An 18,464-nucleotide genomic window follows, 5' to 3' on the forward strand; every position below is an offset into this window, starting at 1 on the left:
GAAAAGCTGGGATGACCTTGATGGAAAGAGAAGGCCAAAGAAAGAGTTGTGCACAAGGAGACCCTAAAAGGCTCTGAAGGCAGACAATCTGGAAATCCATCCAGCTTTTTTTTTCCTAATCAAACTCTTTGTTAATATTATTTGAATCTATACTAAGTGTTTAACACAACAGTTGGCAACTAAAATTCACTGAAAGAATTTAGCTAAGGTGAATTCCTACAGTTCTCACAGATCGCATTGCATTTAATAGACTTTTTGAGCATACGTTTCTTCTTGCAGGGCTGGCACCTACAACTGCTACGGCCACTTCTAAAAGAAATGTATATGTGCTAACAACAGCATTCAGCAGCTGTATGGCATGTATGTATGTAAATACTTAAAAGAGACACATACACTTCTGTTTTATTGCTTTGCTTTTTTTCATTTTTAGATTGGTAAGTATTTTCTAAATGTAAATAAAGGCAATCTGGTGTATCCATCAGACTTACTTTGAACAACTCCTAGTCTATTCCACACTTGTTAGCCTGAGATCAGTTTCAATGACAATTTTGTTCCTTCCTAATAAAAAAGGTAAGATTCTGCTGCTACTAATACAAAATACAGAACTTAATACCATCGAAAAATTTTAGACTAATGAGAGGTATAAAGCCCCAAAGCTGCATAGAAGTTTTTAATATGTGTAATACAAATATATACACACACACATCTATATACAGATATATATAGAGAGAGGTTTAAGTAGCACCTGCTGTAGTAGATTTATATAAGGACTTACAAGACCCTATTTTTAGCCAATTAACTTTCTGGAAACTTCTTTTTCAGGAGTTATGTTTTCCATACTTGTTCTCCTGTTGAGCAAAATCAAGTACCATATTTTTGGTTTATGTCACAGCGAAAAAAAAACAAACAGGTTTTCATTTTCATATATTGTTTTCCTCTCACAATGAAAGAATGGCTGAACTTTACAGTTTGAACTCCCAGGATGGCTGACCCCCACTGATTACTGGGTACTTTTGTTATTTAGAAAACACTAATACTAATATTAGTAAATGTTACCATGGTATATGTACAAACAGTGCAAGAGCTAGCCTTTTTACTTCCCTGTCCCCAAGAGACATTCTTTCTTAGAGCCTGGGTGAAGACAAGCCCAGAAATCAGCCCCAGGGCCCAGAAAGGAATATTCATTTCTTGCCTCACTGCAGACTGTGCAGCTGAATCCTTGGACCACATTCCCATCAAGCTGTCTGAAATCAGCACCTCCTCCTTTGTCCCATCCAGCCCACTTGCGTTTAGGATGAAAAAATGAAAGGAGCCAGGGCTGTTTACAGAATGGGTCACAATTTTGCTTCGTGTAGCCAAGCACATTTTTCTACCTGAAACAAACTTAACAACCATGCACTGTACTATGAACCGTTGTTAAACTGCGGTGTTGACTTTCGGTTTGAAAAGATGCTTCATAATGGCACCTTACATTGAAATTACACAAACAGCCATTAAATTCAATTAAATACTTAGCACTGGCAATTTTCATGCATTTGTCATCATGTAAAAAAAAAAATCTCACATTCCCTGTATTTTATGAAGTCAGAAACGTAACAGCAACCTTCAAAATAGTTCTATAGAAGTTTATGTTGCTGACAACTAGCTCTAATGTGAAATTAAAGAAGAGAGCATAAATTTAACATCATGTTTTTCAAAGTATTTGTGTCTTAGAAACCCTAAGTATAGATTATTCTGTTTATATAAGTATTCAATATATGCCTCAAGACTACAGCTAGAGCACTTGACTGCATGTGTATATATAAACCAGACAGGTGTCTCTATGTGTATAAAAGGCTGCCAAGAATTTGCCTGTATTTCTTCAGAAGACAGGTCTTTTTGAAGGGATCTACAGCACCTTACATCATGACATTTTATTACCTTTATTTTAGCTAATCTTTTTTTCCTTAGTTTCTGCTTCTCCCATCCTCCCACCCTCTCAGAATTAGCTATTAGGAAAAAATTCGTATGGGCAGAATTTAACAATCTTTGCAAATACAGTAAAAATTAAATATGTGCATTACTCTTAAATTATATGCAGTTTGGAAATGTAAGAGTGTATGAAGGTCACAGCATATTTATGGTAATAATGGCACCATGCAGTTTTATATAGCCAGCATTAGCTATAGGGTTTCCTATAATACTTTTATACATAAAGAAAACTAATCTGCTATACATGCATTACGAGCACTTCTCAACATACCATGTAACTTCCAAACAGAACACTCTAAAAACAACCCAGAAGGCTTGTGAAGGTGCTCTTTTGCTTGCTTTTTCTTTATAAAGTAAAATCACTACATAACTAATGACCAGGTACTCTGTAGGCAACAATGCACAACTCATTATTTTACCCCAAAAGTATTCAACTTATACCTATTGCTGAGTTTTCTAAGTAGAAATATGTTTGTTTGGTTTTTTGTTTTTGTTTTGTTCTTTTAAATAAAACACATTGTCACCTTTCATAATAATTTGAATTAGGGCCATCAAGCTGCTTAATATGGGTTCAGAAGAGCTAAACTTAAGGCCTTCTACTGCAAGATAGAGATGAATCCCTTAAGCTATTTATTACCCTCAGAGCAGTAAGTTTACTTTTACCTGTCAGGGTCACTGATACTGTTTTTCACTGAACATGAACCTTTGTCTTACTTTTACCTGAACCACCATCTTAAAGTTATAGTATCAAAATGACTTTTTAACACTTTGTTCAATTAAGGAAATAATGAATGACACTAAAAAAAATCCAGTAAAAAAATCCCAGTTAAAAAAAAAAAAAAATCAGAGTAACGTTCCTTTCTTTGGAATCAAGGCTGCATGCCTTTTTTCCATTTCCAAGACGTAGATCTATAATAGAGTTACACAGAAACAGTACCAGTAATGGAATATATCAAGGAGCTGGAAGGCACTTGCTTCCCACTGCATCACCAAACCAGGGTATGATTCCTGCATGGATCATCGCCATACTCTGCCTGCTGCTATTTCACTGAGAGCAGGCTTTGCCCCTTGAAGAAAATGGTAAATGTTTTTCATAAACAAACCCTTATAAGTGCAGATGTGTCTTTTTAATAAATTAATGCTGATGATCTTCAACATTCCCATATCCTGAACCCTCCTCCCTGAGCAGAATGGTGTGAATGCAAAATCCACTAATACAGGCATGGGAATAAACCGGCAATGGGATGATTTCTGATTCTGAAGCCAAACATCATCACTCCCCTCCTTTAAGAAGAAGAAAGGGGGGTGGGTGCAAGAGAAGAAAAGAAAAAGGAGGTCTGCCAAAACCAGCAGGCTAAGTAGAGTAACCGGAAGAGTACAATTTACTGCTAATGGTTCAGTGTCTGCAAAGGACTGCTCAAGCTGTGCTCAACAAAAACTCAGTAATAGCCAAAGAGGGAAGCAAAAAAAGGCGAGATGTTTGGTTTTACTTTCTGTCAAATACTGTTAAATATGAGCCACTTAAAAAAACAGAATGAAAGAATGCAATAATACTTTGTACAGGTGGTACCGAGGTCCCTGGCTGGGCCTTCAGACAAAACCATTCCCATGTAAACCTTAAAGAGGATTAATCCTCAAGGACCACTGTAATGAGACCTTAAAAGGCTGAACAACAGCAGCCTATCACGGAGGGAAGCAGTAGCCTGCTCCCAGAAGTCTTCTCTAGCAGAGTTACATCAAAGCAAACTGGGACCAGATAGCAGGATTCTGCAAGAATCCCTTATCTCGGCGCTAGCGGATGCTTCTCCTCTGATTGTCTTGAACTGCCACCTGTCCCAGGCATCTTTGAAGGCAATGCTAAGCCTGTGATGGATCTGACCTCCTTGAGCTGAGATTCTTTTATGTCTTTCTTCATTTTCTGCTCTGTTACATTCTTTCCCTGCAACGCACACTACATGAAACAAAGGGAGTTCTCACTCCTTGACTTACTGTCCCCTGCTATTTGAAAGCAAAAAAACAATGTTAAGGATTATACTCCACCCGCAATATGGAGCTGTCCTCAGGAGACAAGCCTCTTATTTTTGAGAGTTATAACTAGATGGCTTTTACACGAAGGGACTTTACAATGAGGTTCAACATTGCTGGGAGCCAAGATATGAAAGCTGCATATCAGAGATAGCTTAAAAACCAAAAAGGTTCATAATACAGAAGTATATGAAAAAAATCACGTTACAAAAATAAGCAGGAAAATAACCAGGAAGCAACAAGCCTCAGAGAAAACACCAAATTACTGTGTATGCATGCATCCCATATTGCACACAAATATCCTATAATACCAGTGTCCAGCATACTGTAACAGTACTGAATTCATCCTAAATTAAAACAAAGAGTTGGCCAGTTTGAATAAAATAGCAGCTCTGCTACCTGAGACACATGCATACACTGACATAAAGTATACACCCAGCTCACACACAGGGATATGGCTTTACCGTGAATGTCACATGTCAGGGTTTCAGTTTGTAAACAGCAATACACTGGCAACCATGCTCCCACTGTCTTGGTGACATGTACTTCCAGTAGGTATCAGCCAGAGTTACAGAGAGCTGAAAATGGGTTCAGAGGGTTGTCATCAGATTTTATCCTGATAGCTACAAGCCACAATATACAAGTCACCACGGTCTTAAAAAGGCTGGGCTGAGGAGGAATGCTGCCACAGCTCCCACCTCTAGCTTCCCACTCTTGCACTCAATCAATTCTGGACCAGTTTTTAAGTCTTTTTCTTCTAAGTGCATGGCACTGTCAGAAGAACAAGAAGCAAAGTATAGCTAGGCTGAAGAGGATGTTGCCTGCCAGCAGCACCTCTCAGTTCCCTGCACTGACAAAATAAAAGGGTGTCATTAGTTGCAGTTAGGTGGGGCTCATGGAAGTATTACGCAGCAGGATGGAAACAGGAAAGCGAAAGCACCTTCTGCTTTTGAAGCTTCCTGGGAAATCACAGCTGGGAGAATTCAACCAACCATGTAAATGGTGAGATTCTGCATCAAACAGCTGAGCTGGATACTTGATCCCTCACCATGACACACAGATAAGCAAACACTGCAGCAAACAAGGAACAGATATATAGGGTCTGAATGATAATTTAAAAAGGCATTACGTAGAAAACCCTGAGCAGACCACAGCATTTTCTGGAGCCAAGACCTATTGGCACATGTTGCCAAATTAACCTGGCCTAGAGGCGTGCTCAGAAGGAATTTAAAGTTGAAGATGACTTCTATGAATTGTCATGCATATGACAACACAGGACCACAGACCAGCACCAGCCTCCCATAAGAAAATACAACAGTCACTTCTCAACAGCCAGCAGGGCACACTGTTTCAGATGACTGTCTTCCTCGGGGAGCTGTGTCAATACCTTGTGTAGCCTTAACAAGCAGTATCCATGTCTACATAATTTCTTAAAGGTAGACCAGAGGCCACCCCCTTAAGATAAGGCACATCAACCTTGGCTCTTTGCCAGCCTTCAAGCATGGCCTCAGCAGTAACTGGCCTATACCCCTCTAGTCCAGCAGAACCCTGCATGCCCAGGCAAGCCCCACGTGTTAGCACAACACGGGCAACACTCCCACAGGCTGTCTACCAAAAAACCCCAGAGAGGGAGGCTGGTCAGGATGCAGAGCTGCAGCATCCTTTAACCTCCCTGTACAGACCACCTTTTCAGAGCAGTATACACACAAAACTAACATCTATGGGAGGAACCACTACAGCAGCCCATGTCCTCAACCTGCTTTTCCAGTTTATAATGCACAGAGGATGGAAGGCGCTACTAAACATAGGATGTGTGTTAATCTGTGACATACACGATAAATACCTACCATCTTTGAAGAGATGTGCCATTTCCCCACAAGAACCCAGAAACACTTTCACAGGCCAGCATTTTGGGTTTCATTCAGGTTTTGTAATTTTTTCCATGGGAGCAGACAAAGCCAGATCAGGCCTTTGATCTTTATTTATAAGGAGTTTCTTCCAGTTGGCTTTATGTGCCTATAAGCTTGTTTAAATTTTCTGTACTCAAGTTGGCAAATCAAGAAAATCTGAAAACCTGTAAGAGTGAAAGTAAGCATAGACCATGGTCACTGACAGCCTCAGGCAAAGTAGGGGCATATAGGAGCAGGCCTTACATGAGACTTTCCAAATCAAACATCCCAAGTACTGGGCAGCTCAATGATTAGCCAGTGATATACAACTAGTGCTCCTCTTCTCCCTTCTAGTTAAAAGAAGAAAAAAATTCCACTCCTATCATAGCAGCAATTAATGTTTTCAATGTCTGGCACCAATTTTATTGTTAAAAGCACTGCAGATCACTGGTGATGATGCCAACTCAAATATTGTCCAGCATGAAATATGGCTTTGGTGCCAACAGCTTCCTATCACCGTACCATGCTGGTCCATCCCAGTGAAGTGAGCAACCACTGTTTATACATAACACAGGCATTGATCCAACAATCCTTATTCACTCAAGTAACCCAATTCCATTTCAACAATGATGTCTAACAGAAGTCAAGGCCAAAGCTGGAGGTTTTCAACAGTTGTATGTGTAGGCAGGTTGGTGAAAAAACATACAAATCAAATGCAGTACCTTTTTACGCTAGGGAGTGTGACATGCTGGAATTAAATTTATTTCAACACATTCTACCTCATTAGTTACTTACTTCAATACTTGGTATGGTGTTACACTCAGCTGCTACCATAATCAGCCATTTATTTGAAAGTATGTCATATGCCATCACTTTTGGCTTGTTACCATAAGCTACTTCAACAGGGGACTGTAGATAGACGATAGCTCTTCATTTGCTAAATGGTAACATGGATCCTTGGGAATTACAATTTTAAATTACTACTAGCACAAGAAGCAGGTAAGATGAAAGGGTAGATATAAGGCAACTGGGGATTATTACAAAGTTCATTGAAGCCAGCAGCTGTTGATTCATTGAATTCATTGGGTTCTGGATCAGCACCGTTCAGCTGTTTGGGAAAAATGATGACTTGGGGCAGCACTGAAATGTGAAAGAAAACCAGAATGAACAATGGGGGACCCTCTCTGCTACCTTATTCAGTGTAAAGCAGGAAACAAGCATAATTTAGATTAGAAAGCGATTCCGTTATCTGGGGAGCTATCTGCACTGAACCCCAAAAACTCAGCAAGACAAATTCTGAAAGACAATACAAAATGTTCCTTTGCCTTTTTTTGGGGGGGGAAGGAGTGATTACTCTTATTTTTAAAAGCAAATACGAAGATGATGTAGAAACCTGTACACACAAACACTCCCATGCACGTACTGCCTTTCCTGCTGCTGTCTACTGACCGCCACCACACATGCCAATGACCACACGACAATACAGCAGCTGTACTCTTTAAAACACAGCTATCAATAGTTTGGTATTTAGTACGGTACTGGTTCCCCACACTGGTGGTTGCTGCCTTGGCTGTAAGTTATATGATCACAAATGAAAAAAGGTAGCCAGTATAACTCTGACTAAAGGGGAAAGTGTTCCTGACATGATCTCCAAACTCAGATGTGACCCACTGACCAAGTTCAAGAGCCCCAGTTGTAAGTAATTTGAGCAGTGTTTTAATAAGAGGTTAGAGAGTACTGTGTAAACTACCCAAAAGCCAGGCTAAGAGGAAGCTAATTGGGTTGCTAGGTGTGAATAAAAGGAAGCAGAGGCTGTGGCTAAGAGGCTCTCCTCCTAAGTACTGAGCTCAATCAATAGGAATAAAGCTGTATCCACTAGTGATCCTGAAAATGGTTCAGCAACCAAAGTATTTAAACTGTCTTAAAAGTAAAGGCCTGTTCAACCCTGGACTCCAACAGGAGGCCAAAGCTGGTCCTGAGAGACTTCCATAGGACAATCTTGAAACTGCACCTTGTCAACAGGAGCCACACAGCCTTTCAAAACCTCTCTTAACAAGTCCACGCCACAGGGAGAGCAGGTCCATGGTGCCCCATGCTGCCATTACCCCCACTGCCTGGCCTGAGGCATCCTCCAGGACATAACACCCTCCCTCGGTGCCCACACATTTGGGCTTCCCCCTGGCCCCAAGGGCAGCAGCAAGGAAGGATAGTGCACATCCAGATCTTAGTGACAAGCACCCAGGACGTGACAAAATTAACACAAGGGAACCATGAAAGAAGAGCACCCTATAGACATTAGCTACTCTGCCATCTAATTATTGCCACAGATTTCTTCACAAGAGCTGCACAATGGCAACAGAGAGAGGGATAAAAAAAGAACTGAACTTAAATGTTTATTTTCTACATTTGGACACACTGATTTAAATGCCTGGTTACAACACTAACGAGGATTCAGCTGCCCAAACACAGACTCATAGTGCCATCTTGGACCCCTAAGGTATCCGAGACGTTCATACAGAGTTAACAGATGTAACACAGGATGTACTGAAGACCAGTCTTTCCAGGGTGGCAGACACAGACCAGCTAGGAACTTCCCAGGCATGAAAATGGCACTTGAAAGCTCTGCTTAGGCAACTGAATTCCCTCTATCACATTAACCAGACGGAAGGCCACCAATGCAAGAGAACCACCTCCCTGGCAGTGTAAAGCACTACACAGTGGTTAAGTACGTGGCTTATACTCACCAGCTCAGGAGAATCTGCTTCAGTTCTTGGTGAAAATCATTATCGCTGAACCAGCACCTGGTTCTCATGTTCCCCATGCTTTGTCACAAAGACTCAAGTTGTCGCAGCCACAAAGCTCCTTACAGATACAGGTAACACATCTGACACCAAAAGCTGAGTTCTGGCTAACCTTTTTTAAAGCTCTAAGCAGCCAAGTCAAAGAGGCTGCTTTTCAAACTGTGTGCCCTTGGCCAAGAAATGCTCGCAGGGCAAAGCACTCAAAAAGCTGACTGACAGACAGCAACCTCAGGCATTACGGGAAGCTTCAAAATTTGCAATAAACGATGCTTATCTTCCTTTGGCCACTCGTTCTCTACATACCTGTCATACTTGGCTAACCCCTTGTACTGCACAGCCTCAACAATAGCACAAAGATCACTCTGATAACTAATAAAAAGAGAAAACTAATGATCTTGCCTGTTGAAATGACAGTAATGAGCACAACAGTTATGCGTCAGGCTGTGGTGTTTTTAGGGCGTTTTGGTGGTTGGTTTTTTTTTCAGAGAGCACAGCAATGGGAAGTACCATATTTCCTGCATGCTAGTGGATTTCTAGGAGGGAAGAAGAAACTTTATCAAAACTTTTCAACTCAAATTTTTATGGCTTCTAAATTCTTTTTTGCCCCTGACGTTCCAGCTGCTGATGCTATAGAAGTTACCATGTAGGGACACAAGATCAGTCCAAACCCACTACAGATCTTGTCACAAGACTCAAAGACAGAAATGTCCACATATCAAGGGACACAGCAACTTTGAAGCAGCTTTTCATTCTCTCCTGATTTAGGAACAGCTGATCTGCCTTGAGGCTAAAGAGATGGATTACATTATTTCTTGGCTTTTTTTCCCAGAGTTCTTAACTATGATCCTATGGCTCTGAGCAATGTATTCTGTCTCCTTCCATGAAGGCAGTATACAACAAATACATACTGTAAAGCATCTAAAAAAGCTTTAGCTGACAAACCAAATCAAATCTGTGAAAGAGGTAAGTGTTTTTGCATTTGTCATCTGCCTTTGTCTTCCCTATTCCTTAAAAAAAAAAAAAAAAAAAAAAAAAACAAACTAAAAAACTTCACCCCACAGATTACATGCACTTGAACAACCAAAAAAAGGAGAGATTAACAGAACCCATCTGCTTCTCAGAAGGCTCCATACCCGGTAGTGCCTGACAGGTAAATCTCTTAGGAACCATACAGGTTTGTTTTGTTGTTTGTTTTTTTTTTTTAAACATGATCCTCAGGACATTTTTAAAATTTAAGTCCAACAGAATTATAGGGCTATAAGAGATCTCAAATATCCTATTCTACCCTCCACACACAAACAGGATCACCTCTTTCCATATCATTGCCTATAGTTTCCAGCTGAAATTAATACAACTAGTAATGTCAAGAAAAAAAGTCAGTATTTGAAGCTACATATTCACCCAAACTTAAAAACAAAACAAAGAAACCCTAAAAGATCACCTTTCAGCTTCTCAACCACATTACATTTCAAGGCCTTTCACGTATCAGCAGTTCTGCAGTCTATCTCATGCTGAGGAGCGAGAAAATCTGGTAGAAGAAAGGACATCTCTATGTGCCATTTGTAGCTGTAAATCTATGGGTGCAATCGTTACTTCCAAATGAGAGGACGACACAGGGACAGCAACTCCAGGGCTCTCAAGAGACCCCACTTATTCCACAGAAGGACTCCAGAGAAATGGGCAGGAGTATTTGCAGTGAACAGAACTTCCCAAACATGACCATGGAGTTTTGGGAGGCATCTTGGAGGTTTCCATTTATAAACTGCTGTTAAGCTTAAGAGCTCTGCAGCACCTTCCAAAATTTCAAACTGAAGTTGCCTCTGACCCTAAGTTTGATTTTGAGAGCAGTAATGTTTTTTTGTTGGAGGCTATTGAAAAATACTATCACATTTTAGATTTTTAACCCAAAAACATCTTTCGAAACATGCTAATTTTCTTAAAGACCAACATTTCAGTTGCTCAGCTGACACCAGTAATCTGGCATTCACTTTTGTACTAGAGGCTTTTTCCTGGGAGTTTTACTAAAAGCTTTAGATTTTATTTTTTTCAACTACCCCTCCTTGACGACATTTGGAAACCACCCCATAAATCACTGTCAGTGGAGAGTTTTGTTACTAGAGCGCTTAAGCCCCTCCCCTGCAAAATGCTGCAGAAAGAGATGAATAAGTAGGACCCAGATTTTCAGAGGTATTTAAGAGGCCAAACTCACTTTGAAATTGAAGAGCCCCTAAATGTCTTTAAAAGACCCCAGCCCTAAATCTCTACAAGATTCCTCACTGACACTCCTACCGCTCTCCAACAAGGCTGGGGGGAAACCCTCTATAAAAAGCTGCCCTGAGCTCTTGCCACCTGGTGATGCTGGGAAGCTAGAGGTGAGTTAAGAAAAGTGTCTACTTTGGGATTATCCAAAAGTGTCTTGGTTGTCCCTCTGCAGTCTCAAAATGTGCCAGGGAGAGGACAAGGGAGGCCACCAGCTCCTCCCTCTACAAAGCAAATGGAGACCCCTTTCCATGAGCTCATCTGCTGGTGGTGACCTGGACTGCTCTCACCATCCAATGCACCACACATAGCTGGCCACCGTGGTTCAAACCATGCTGCTATGAAAAGCCATTGCTTTCTAACTATTGCATTTTAAAGCAGTGTTTCCAGTTACCAGTTTGCATTTGCAGAAACAGAATCTAATTTCCTTCTCTTTTTCTTTTTTTCCTCCTTTTTATCGGGAGATGAAGGAAGGGGAATTCCTATCAATAGAAATTAAAACGCAGTAAATGAACAAGTGCACCTAGTGAACCAGCACTGTATTTTCCTTGCTGTGGTCTTTTGTTCACATTGCAAATTGATTTTGAGATGACACTAACACTGGGTAATCTAACCCAGGCAGTTATAAGGGGCCTGATCCTTACAAAGCACAAGTCCAGGCACAGTCAGTGGGAACTGAGGGCAATCAATACCTTTGGAGGGTTAATCCTATGAAATGTGCAATAAGCAGTTCCCACTTCTCCAGATAGATGCAGAAGCTTCAAAACCAGAAGAATAAATCCACGGTAAGGAAAAAGAAAAAAGAAAAGAGTGAGTTCCTGCTTTCAGCTACTTTCAGTGCAACCTCTTTGAGATGAAGGGACGTACCAGAAAGAGAATCCTGCCAGGGCCATTCCTGTATATACGAATTTTTAGATCAGAGCCAACTGAACTGTCACTGCTTTTTACTTAAGATAATTCTTCAGGCTTTACTAATTAGGAACTAATGATTCTTTCAGATGAGCTGTGAAACCCAGGGAAGAATACCAGCAGTATGTTTTAAATCAAAGTGTTTACATCAGGAATGATTCATTTTTTCCATGAGGAATGACTTGTGAGACAAGCAGTCTTAGCACTGCCATAAATCTGTGTGGGAATTAAAATTGGGGAAGAGAATAACAAAGGGAAGTTGCTATCCCCACCTCCCCTGCCTCAGCCCCACCTCTAGAGACAAAATTTACATTAACAAGGGGCTCCAACTACCACTGCAATCAGTGTTTGAGAAACACAGGGTTTTAAATCCATTTAAGAAACAGATTAAGCTCAGTAACCCTGCTCTCCTCAATAAAGAAAAGGTGCAACACATGAAAGGAAACTCCAGCATTTTTGTCATCTGCCCTAAAGCTTTTAAAAAGAATAAAGTTTTTAAAAAGTTAGAAAAACAAAAATAAACCCCCACACTTTGTGAGCAGTGTTTAAATAGCGCTTAAGAAATCCATAACAAAAAAAGACAGAAAACAAAAATTTCTGGTTGAGGCCTGTATGTTTTCCCTTTTATCTCTTGGAGGACAGAGGGCTGCAGGCTGAGCACGAGGCCGCTCTCATTCTCAGTTGCTAAATGGTTGAGGGGCTCTCTGGCAGTGCAGAAGGGCTGCCAGCTCCACAGCATGTTTCATCCCAGCTGTTTGAAAAGCTGGTCCACTTGAAACACAACCATTATCCCCACCCATACTCTGCAGGAGACCGAACTCCCCCTCAGTGAGGTATTTATTCCACATATATGGTAACTATTATTTCCAACATTTACAACATCAGTCATTTTAATTAGGAAAAAAATTATAACAAAAAATCCTGCAATGCATATACACAGAGACACACATTTACATATAGAAATGCAAGGCATTCAAGTTGCTTCTAATAACTGCAGCTCCTGGAGGGGACACGCGTTCCACACACAATTTACTTAAATACTCTTTTTCTTTTCTTGCCATAAAAATATACAGATGTTCTTCTTCAAAAAAATTATTTTCCCTTTTCCTGTGTTACAGGAAGCCTGCCCACACTTTTAAATACAAAGTGGGTATAAATAGAAGCACAAATTAGGCATCTTGAAAAGTCTATATTTTCCAACCACAGGGAAACTAAGGAATTACTGTGAGTGTTTACATACCCGACTATGTTGAATTAAAACAGTATTTTCTATCCATATGCCCAGCAAAACTGGCAAGAAACTAAGGAAGGGAACGATAGCCTTGCTGGTTCTTTACCTGTTGCTACAGTGGGACTGGGGTATGTTTACATTATTCAGCCTTCTTCATATGGACCACTATAAGTGTCAGCCTGAATACAGTCACCACTTTGATGAAAACATGTCTTACATATATAAATGATACAACTACTATGAAAATTTCAGTAAGCCTGTCTGCTTTCCTATAAATCTAACTAGACATTTGTCTCTTTAGTTGTCCTTCTGTATCACATCTATTAAAGGTAAATAAAAGCATGATGGCTCTTCATATGACATTAATAGCTTGAGGGATTTTATAAATCAGTGAGTACAAATGTACGACTCACTACAGCAGCGGTGAAGCAGGTCTGCCCATCTGATGTTTTCTGACTTAGACTTTTGCTTTAAGATCATGTTGCTCATTTAAAATTAACTATCTACCTCCTGTTTCTCTACTGTTACACGCTCGATAACCTCCGCTGTTCTCTCAACTTCTGACATCAATGTTTTTCTAGTAGCCCACACATCCTAACTAGCTAGCATTATTGGTCACAATACACACATAGTAGCTTCATTAAATCTTGAGAACTCTCAACAAAAGGCAAATTCAATGAAATAAAACTAAATAAACTAAATGCAAACCACTCAGACTCATTCTGACCGGCCGGCCCTTTTTCTTCAGTCTGAATCTTCAGTAGTATCAGTAACACTTTGAACTAGATTTAAGGAGTGAGCTGGCAGCTGGTCAGATGATCAAAATGGCAATCGTCACCACTAAATTCAGCATAAAGTTTGATGTTTGTTTGGGGGGTTGTTTTCGTCGAACATTTCATCTCTCCCCAGCTGTACTGCCTACAAACAGAGAAGCTATTTTGCTTCCCAGATTTTTTTTTTTTAAGTGAGATTTGGGGGTTGCATTAACAAAACGTAAGCTACAAATGGTGTCTCCAACCCACAAGCTAGTATTTCTACACACTGCTGCTCATGAGCAGTCGTTTGCTCTGCACACTCATGCCTCTCTGGCAGACAAGCCTGCTGCTGCTGTGCTGCGGCACATCCTCCTCAGTAGAAAGAGATGAGTAACTCCCCCAGAGGGTTTGAGCAGGGCTGTGCGAGAGAGGAGGAGGGTGTACAGAAATCAACTGCCTACACTGGAAGAAAGCTCAGAAGCTTAACCACAAACTTTTCCCCTAAATACTGATCTAAACTAGAAAGACAACAAGTGTTCGTTTTCTGATTATACCTCCATCCTTATTAACAATCAGGCTTTTTTTTTTTTTTTAAAAAGGAGGTTGGGGAGACTTAAGGTTGTGCGAGACATACTTTGATCTGCACCCTGATGAGTGAACATTCCCCTTTGCTGCTAGCCCAACTAATGAAGGGATAAAATTAGCTTTTATCCCTGGCACTTTCTTTAGCAAAAAAACATGCACTAATCAGCTGTCCTCACTAATCAGTCATCTGGCTAATGACCTTTTGCCTTAAAACACTAAAATTTCTGAATGATGTGGAAAAAAAAAAAAAAACCAACACAGACTGGCCCCTCTTTCTCGGTCTTAAGCCTATCATCTGGAACTGGAGACTGGAAGGTTAAATGGCAAATCTGTATCCTGACTGGGTGATAAATCTATAATCAAAAACAAGCCTTGACACCTCAAGATGTACTTCATTACTACACAACTAAATGATTTTTTTCCTCTTTCTTTTTTGTAAACTAGAAGCAGATGAAAAAAATTGCTTAACTCCCTCATATTTTGCCTGTGGAGAAATCCATTCCACATCTGTGTTCAAGTGTCAGTTAATTTCTTACTTTTTTATTAATGCCTGAGCAGGAATTCAGAAGTTGAAAACATTTGCTTCTCCCTCTCTCCCCCCCCCAACTTCAGGGAACTGTAGCTGGGGAAGAAAATTGCAAAACCACTCCATCAGCCCACATACTCAAACACACATGTAAATACCTAAAAACCTCCAAAACAAAACAAAAACCCCAAAAACACAGCAATAAACCTTCCAATCCCCCCCCAGTTCTTATGGTACAAGGCACGGTCCTTCCTCCTCTTAATACCGTACTTCAACATTGTTTTAAAAGAGGGATTTTAAGGCCTGTTTCATTTTCCTTCTGTGCTTTCTTTAATGAGGCTTTTTTTCTTCATGTATTAAGGAGGTGGAGCAAATGCAACCCTGGATGGCTGAGGAGGATTAGCAACAGATGAGATGTCCTGTGGAAGTTCCTTTGCAGAGGCCTGTGGTAATTTTGAGCTGCAATGCAATTGCCCCCTGGTTTTTAACTTCAGACAAAAGATTGTATTACCTCAAATCAGCCCCCCCCCACAGACAAAGCAGTTCTCCCTGGGGATGATGCAAGGCGACAAATAAAATTGCATTAAATTTGACAGCCTTCCAACTTTGTCCCCCAAACAAACCAGCAATCGATACTCACGGTAATGAGGGTCCATGTAACCATTTCGGGGGTCCATGGTAAAGAGCGTCCCGCGGTAAGGTACAGAAGGTTCGGGAAGGTGCGATATAGATCCATGGATCTCCTTCTTGATTAATGAGGCCCTTTCCTCGCTCGACGTGGAAGGCTCTTCACTGATCTTGCCGAGGCTTTGCCCACCCTGCGGCTGCATTGTGATCGCGTTCCTTCTCTCTCTGTGATAGGTCTGCCCAGGACTTTCATCCTCTGCAAAAAAATGAGGGAGAAGAAAGAAAGAAGGGAAGGAGAAAGAGAGACGCACACTTTTAGCCCGTTTATAGCAAATACAATAAAGAAAAGTTCTCCCCCCCGCCCTCCTCCTTACTACCCCTCCTCACGGCGTAAGTTTGTGACAGTAGGTGCATGTGTGGCTATGAGAGATGGCCTGGGGAAGCCCGCCCGTTCAGAGCGGGCAGCTGCCGAGCGGTAGATCATCGTCACCCATGCGCCGATGCTCCTACCAGCGGGGCTATCAATCCTGTGAGAACAGACACAGGCTCGCTGTTTTCTTGCCTCTGGGACAAGGAGACTGGGAGTTTGGGCTGCCTGACAGGGAGGCAAAAAACAATTTGTCACAAAGAGGAGAAGATGAACCCCGCTGGCTGGGCCTAAATCAAACCTAGCCACCCACTGCTGCTCTGCAGCCTGGCTCCTGGAGGTTTGCTTGTGTGAGAGGCTGGACCCTCGCAGGAAGGTCGTTGGCAGTCAGAAGTAAGGTGGGCAACAATAAAACGGGTAAAATTTCTCAAGATACAGCACCAGCAGCATCAGGCAGGCACAAGTGAGGCCACCCGCTCTGTAACAGTGTCACCACAAGGATGCACATGGAGGGTGGTGGAGCGTGCTCCCCCCTCCTTCTTCCCCATATCCACACATACAAACCCACAAATTCTTAATGACCGAGGGGAAAGAGAAAAAAAAATTAGGAGGATCAAACCCAAGCCCTAGTCTGGAGTAAACCTCTAGGCCTGTGGTACCACTTGTGAGGGGAAAAGGGCCTCCTGGCGATGGCTCCACCAGCCTCCCTTGCAGGCAGCCCCAGGACCGGGTGTCGAACCAACCCTCTGCTCCCATGTGGATTTTAACTCCCATGGGCCACGCGCACCCTTCGAAAACCAGACCAAGCAGTTCTGCTCTTCAAAAGCCAGATGCACGTTCCTGGGTACATTTCACATGTGCCATGTGGCGGAGGGGTTTTGTTAGCTACACAAGCCTCTACTGTAAATGCTCTCCTAAGGTTGCATTATTACTTTAAAATACAGAGAGTTTTCTCCAAACAAGCACGATTGCTGGCTGTAATCCTGGCCCACACCCATGCTCCAGGTACTGCCTTGTTCAGTCAGCCACCCGGCACATACAAGCATACACCAATACGTCTTGAAGAAGTACCGATAAATATGCTTAGTTTCAAAAGTTGCTCAGCAGTTCTATAAGTGCGTGAGGAACCTCTTATTATTAAACACCAGGCACAAAAAAGGTAACTAGAAAGGAAATTAAAACACTCCTAGGAAATAAAACTAAGGTACACTTACTCTACAATCCACATGCAAGGAAAGATTATTGACAAACAGTGCCAAGATTGCACTTCAGCTGTCAGAGATTTGAGGTCAGGGCTAAATTTTTCCTTGTACCCTCCCCTGGTGTACTCATTCACACGGCAAAAGCACCAGTGAGCAATACACCAGGAGACCACTTTCACCAAGCCTGACACCAGCATAACTCAACCTATTTGCCTTCATATGAATTAGATTAGAAACAGGCTCCGTACATATAGATACCTGGACCTGAATTTTAGCCAATATATGCATAAACTGGCTACACCATTGCTTTGAATGCCGTGCTTGCTAGGCTTGTCCCTGCCCCCTCTCCTCCCAAGTAGCAACAACAAGAAAACCCAGCAGCGTAGCCTATTGAGCACTTCATTATTTTTCTATCTCTAAGTATTACAGCAACCAGGGTCTGCTGACTTATCAGCATCTTCCAGGGACTGAGTTCTTTTTACAGCTAGCAGTAATTCTCCATACAGAGCATTTCCAGGAGTGGGTCTGAGGAGAAAGAGTTAATGAAAACGGACAACAACACTGCAGAGTTTAAACCCTTTGCCCTTTTCTACTTTTTATTAATATGCACAGGCACCGGTCCCTGCTCTGGATTAGCAGGGTTTAAGGTTTCAACTTTTTACACCAAAGCTGGTTTTAGTTAGAGAACTGCAAAAGGGAATCTAAAAACTTTAAAACTTATATGAGGTTTTTAGAAAGCTGCTTGTATAACTAAAAAGTAAAAAAATAAATCACCCCAAAGTCATATTTTCCATCATGTTTCTCTCTAGCCAGAGTCTTTTATGTTAAATTTCAACCTAGAGTGAACTTTCACTGATGAGATGTAAACTCTTGTAAAAACAAGGGATTACACTCTATTTGAAATCCTGACAGACCCTTAAGCAGAGCAAGCTAACCTGTGCTACCACAGTACGGAAAGAAGCAAGCTGGAGTGATTTGTGGGGCCGTATAATCAATCCAAGGATCAGATAGGATTTCAGTTCTTTTACTCTTCCATAAAAAGATAATATTTGTTACAACTGCCATCCTGGGATACAACAAGAAGCTGACGTCTGTCTGCAGGCTCCACTTTTATTCTTTCCTTCTCAAAACATGCATGTGTCATGAATCAAGGTACTAGTGACTGCTACGGAACAAGCTGATTTTCCAAATTGCTGAATGAAATTCAAAACCTACTTTCAGTAACTTTGAAACTAAAGGAAAAATGTGTTTTGTTTTAATAAGGTTTCCTTTTTTTTTTTGGTTCCTCAAGGAAAAAAGGAAAGAAAATAAAAAAGC

General features: G+C 41.3%; 1 protein-coding gene across 8 annotated transcripts in view; it reads right to left on the reverse strand.

Annotated features, from left to right (window-relative positions):
• Positions 1-18,464, reverse strand: part of GLI3 (GLI family zinc finger 3) — a 215,829-nt gene that overhangs the window by 131,927 nt on the left and 65,438 nt on the right. For all 8 annotated transcript variants that reach the window (XM_075493586.1, XM_075493585.1, XM_075493579.1 and 5 more), the window contains one exon: positions 15,592-15,834. In XM_075493586.1, coding sequence (XP_075349701.1) covers positions 15,592-15,834 — 243 coding nt within the window. The remainder of the gene's footprint in view (positions 1-15,591; positions 15,835-18,464) is intronic.

The sequence above is a fragment of the Mycteria americana genome, chromosome 2, assembly GCF_035582795.1.
Source record: "Mycteria americana isolate JAX WOST 10 ecotype Jacksonville Zoo and Gardens chromosome 2, USCA_MyAme_1.0, whole genome shotgun sequence".
In the NCBI taxonomy this organism is placed as follows: domain Eukaryota; kingdom Metazoa; phylum Chordata; class Aves; order Ciconiiformes; family Ciconiidae; genus Mycteria; species Mycteria americana.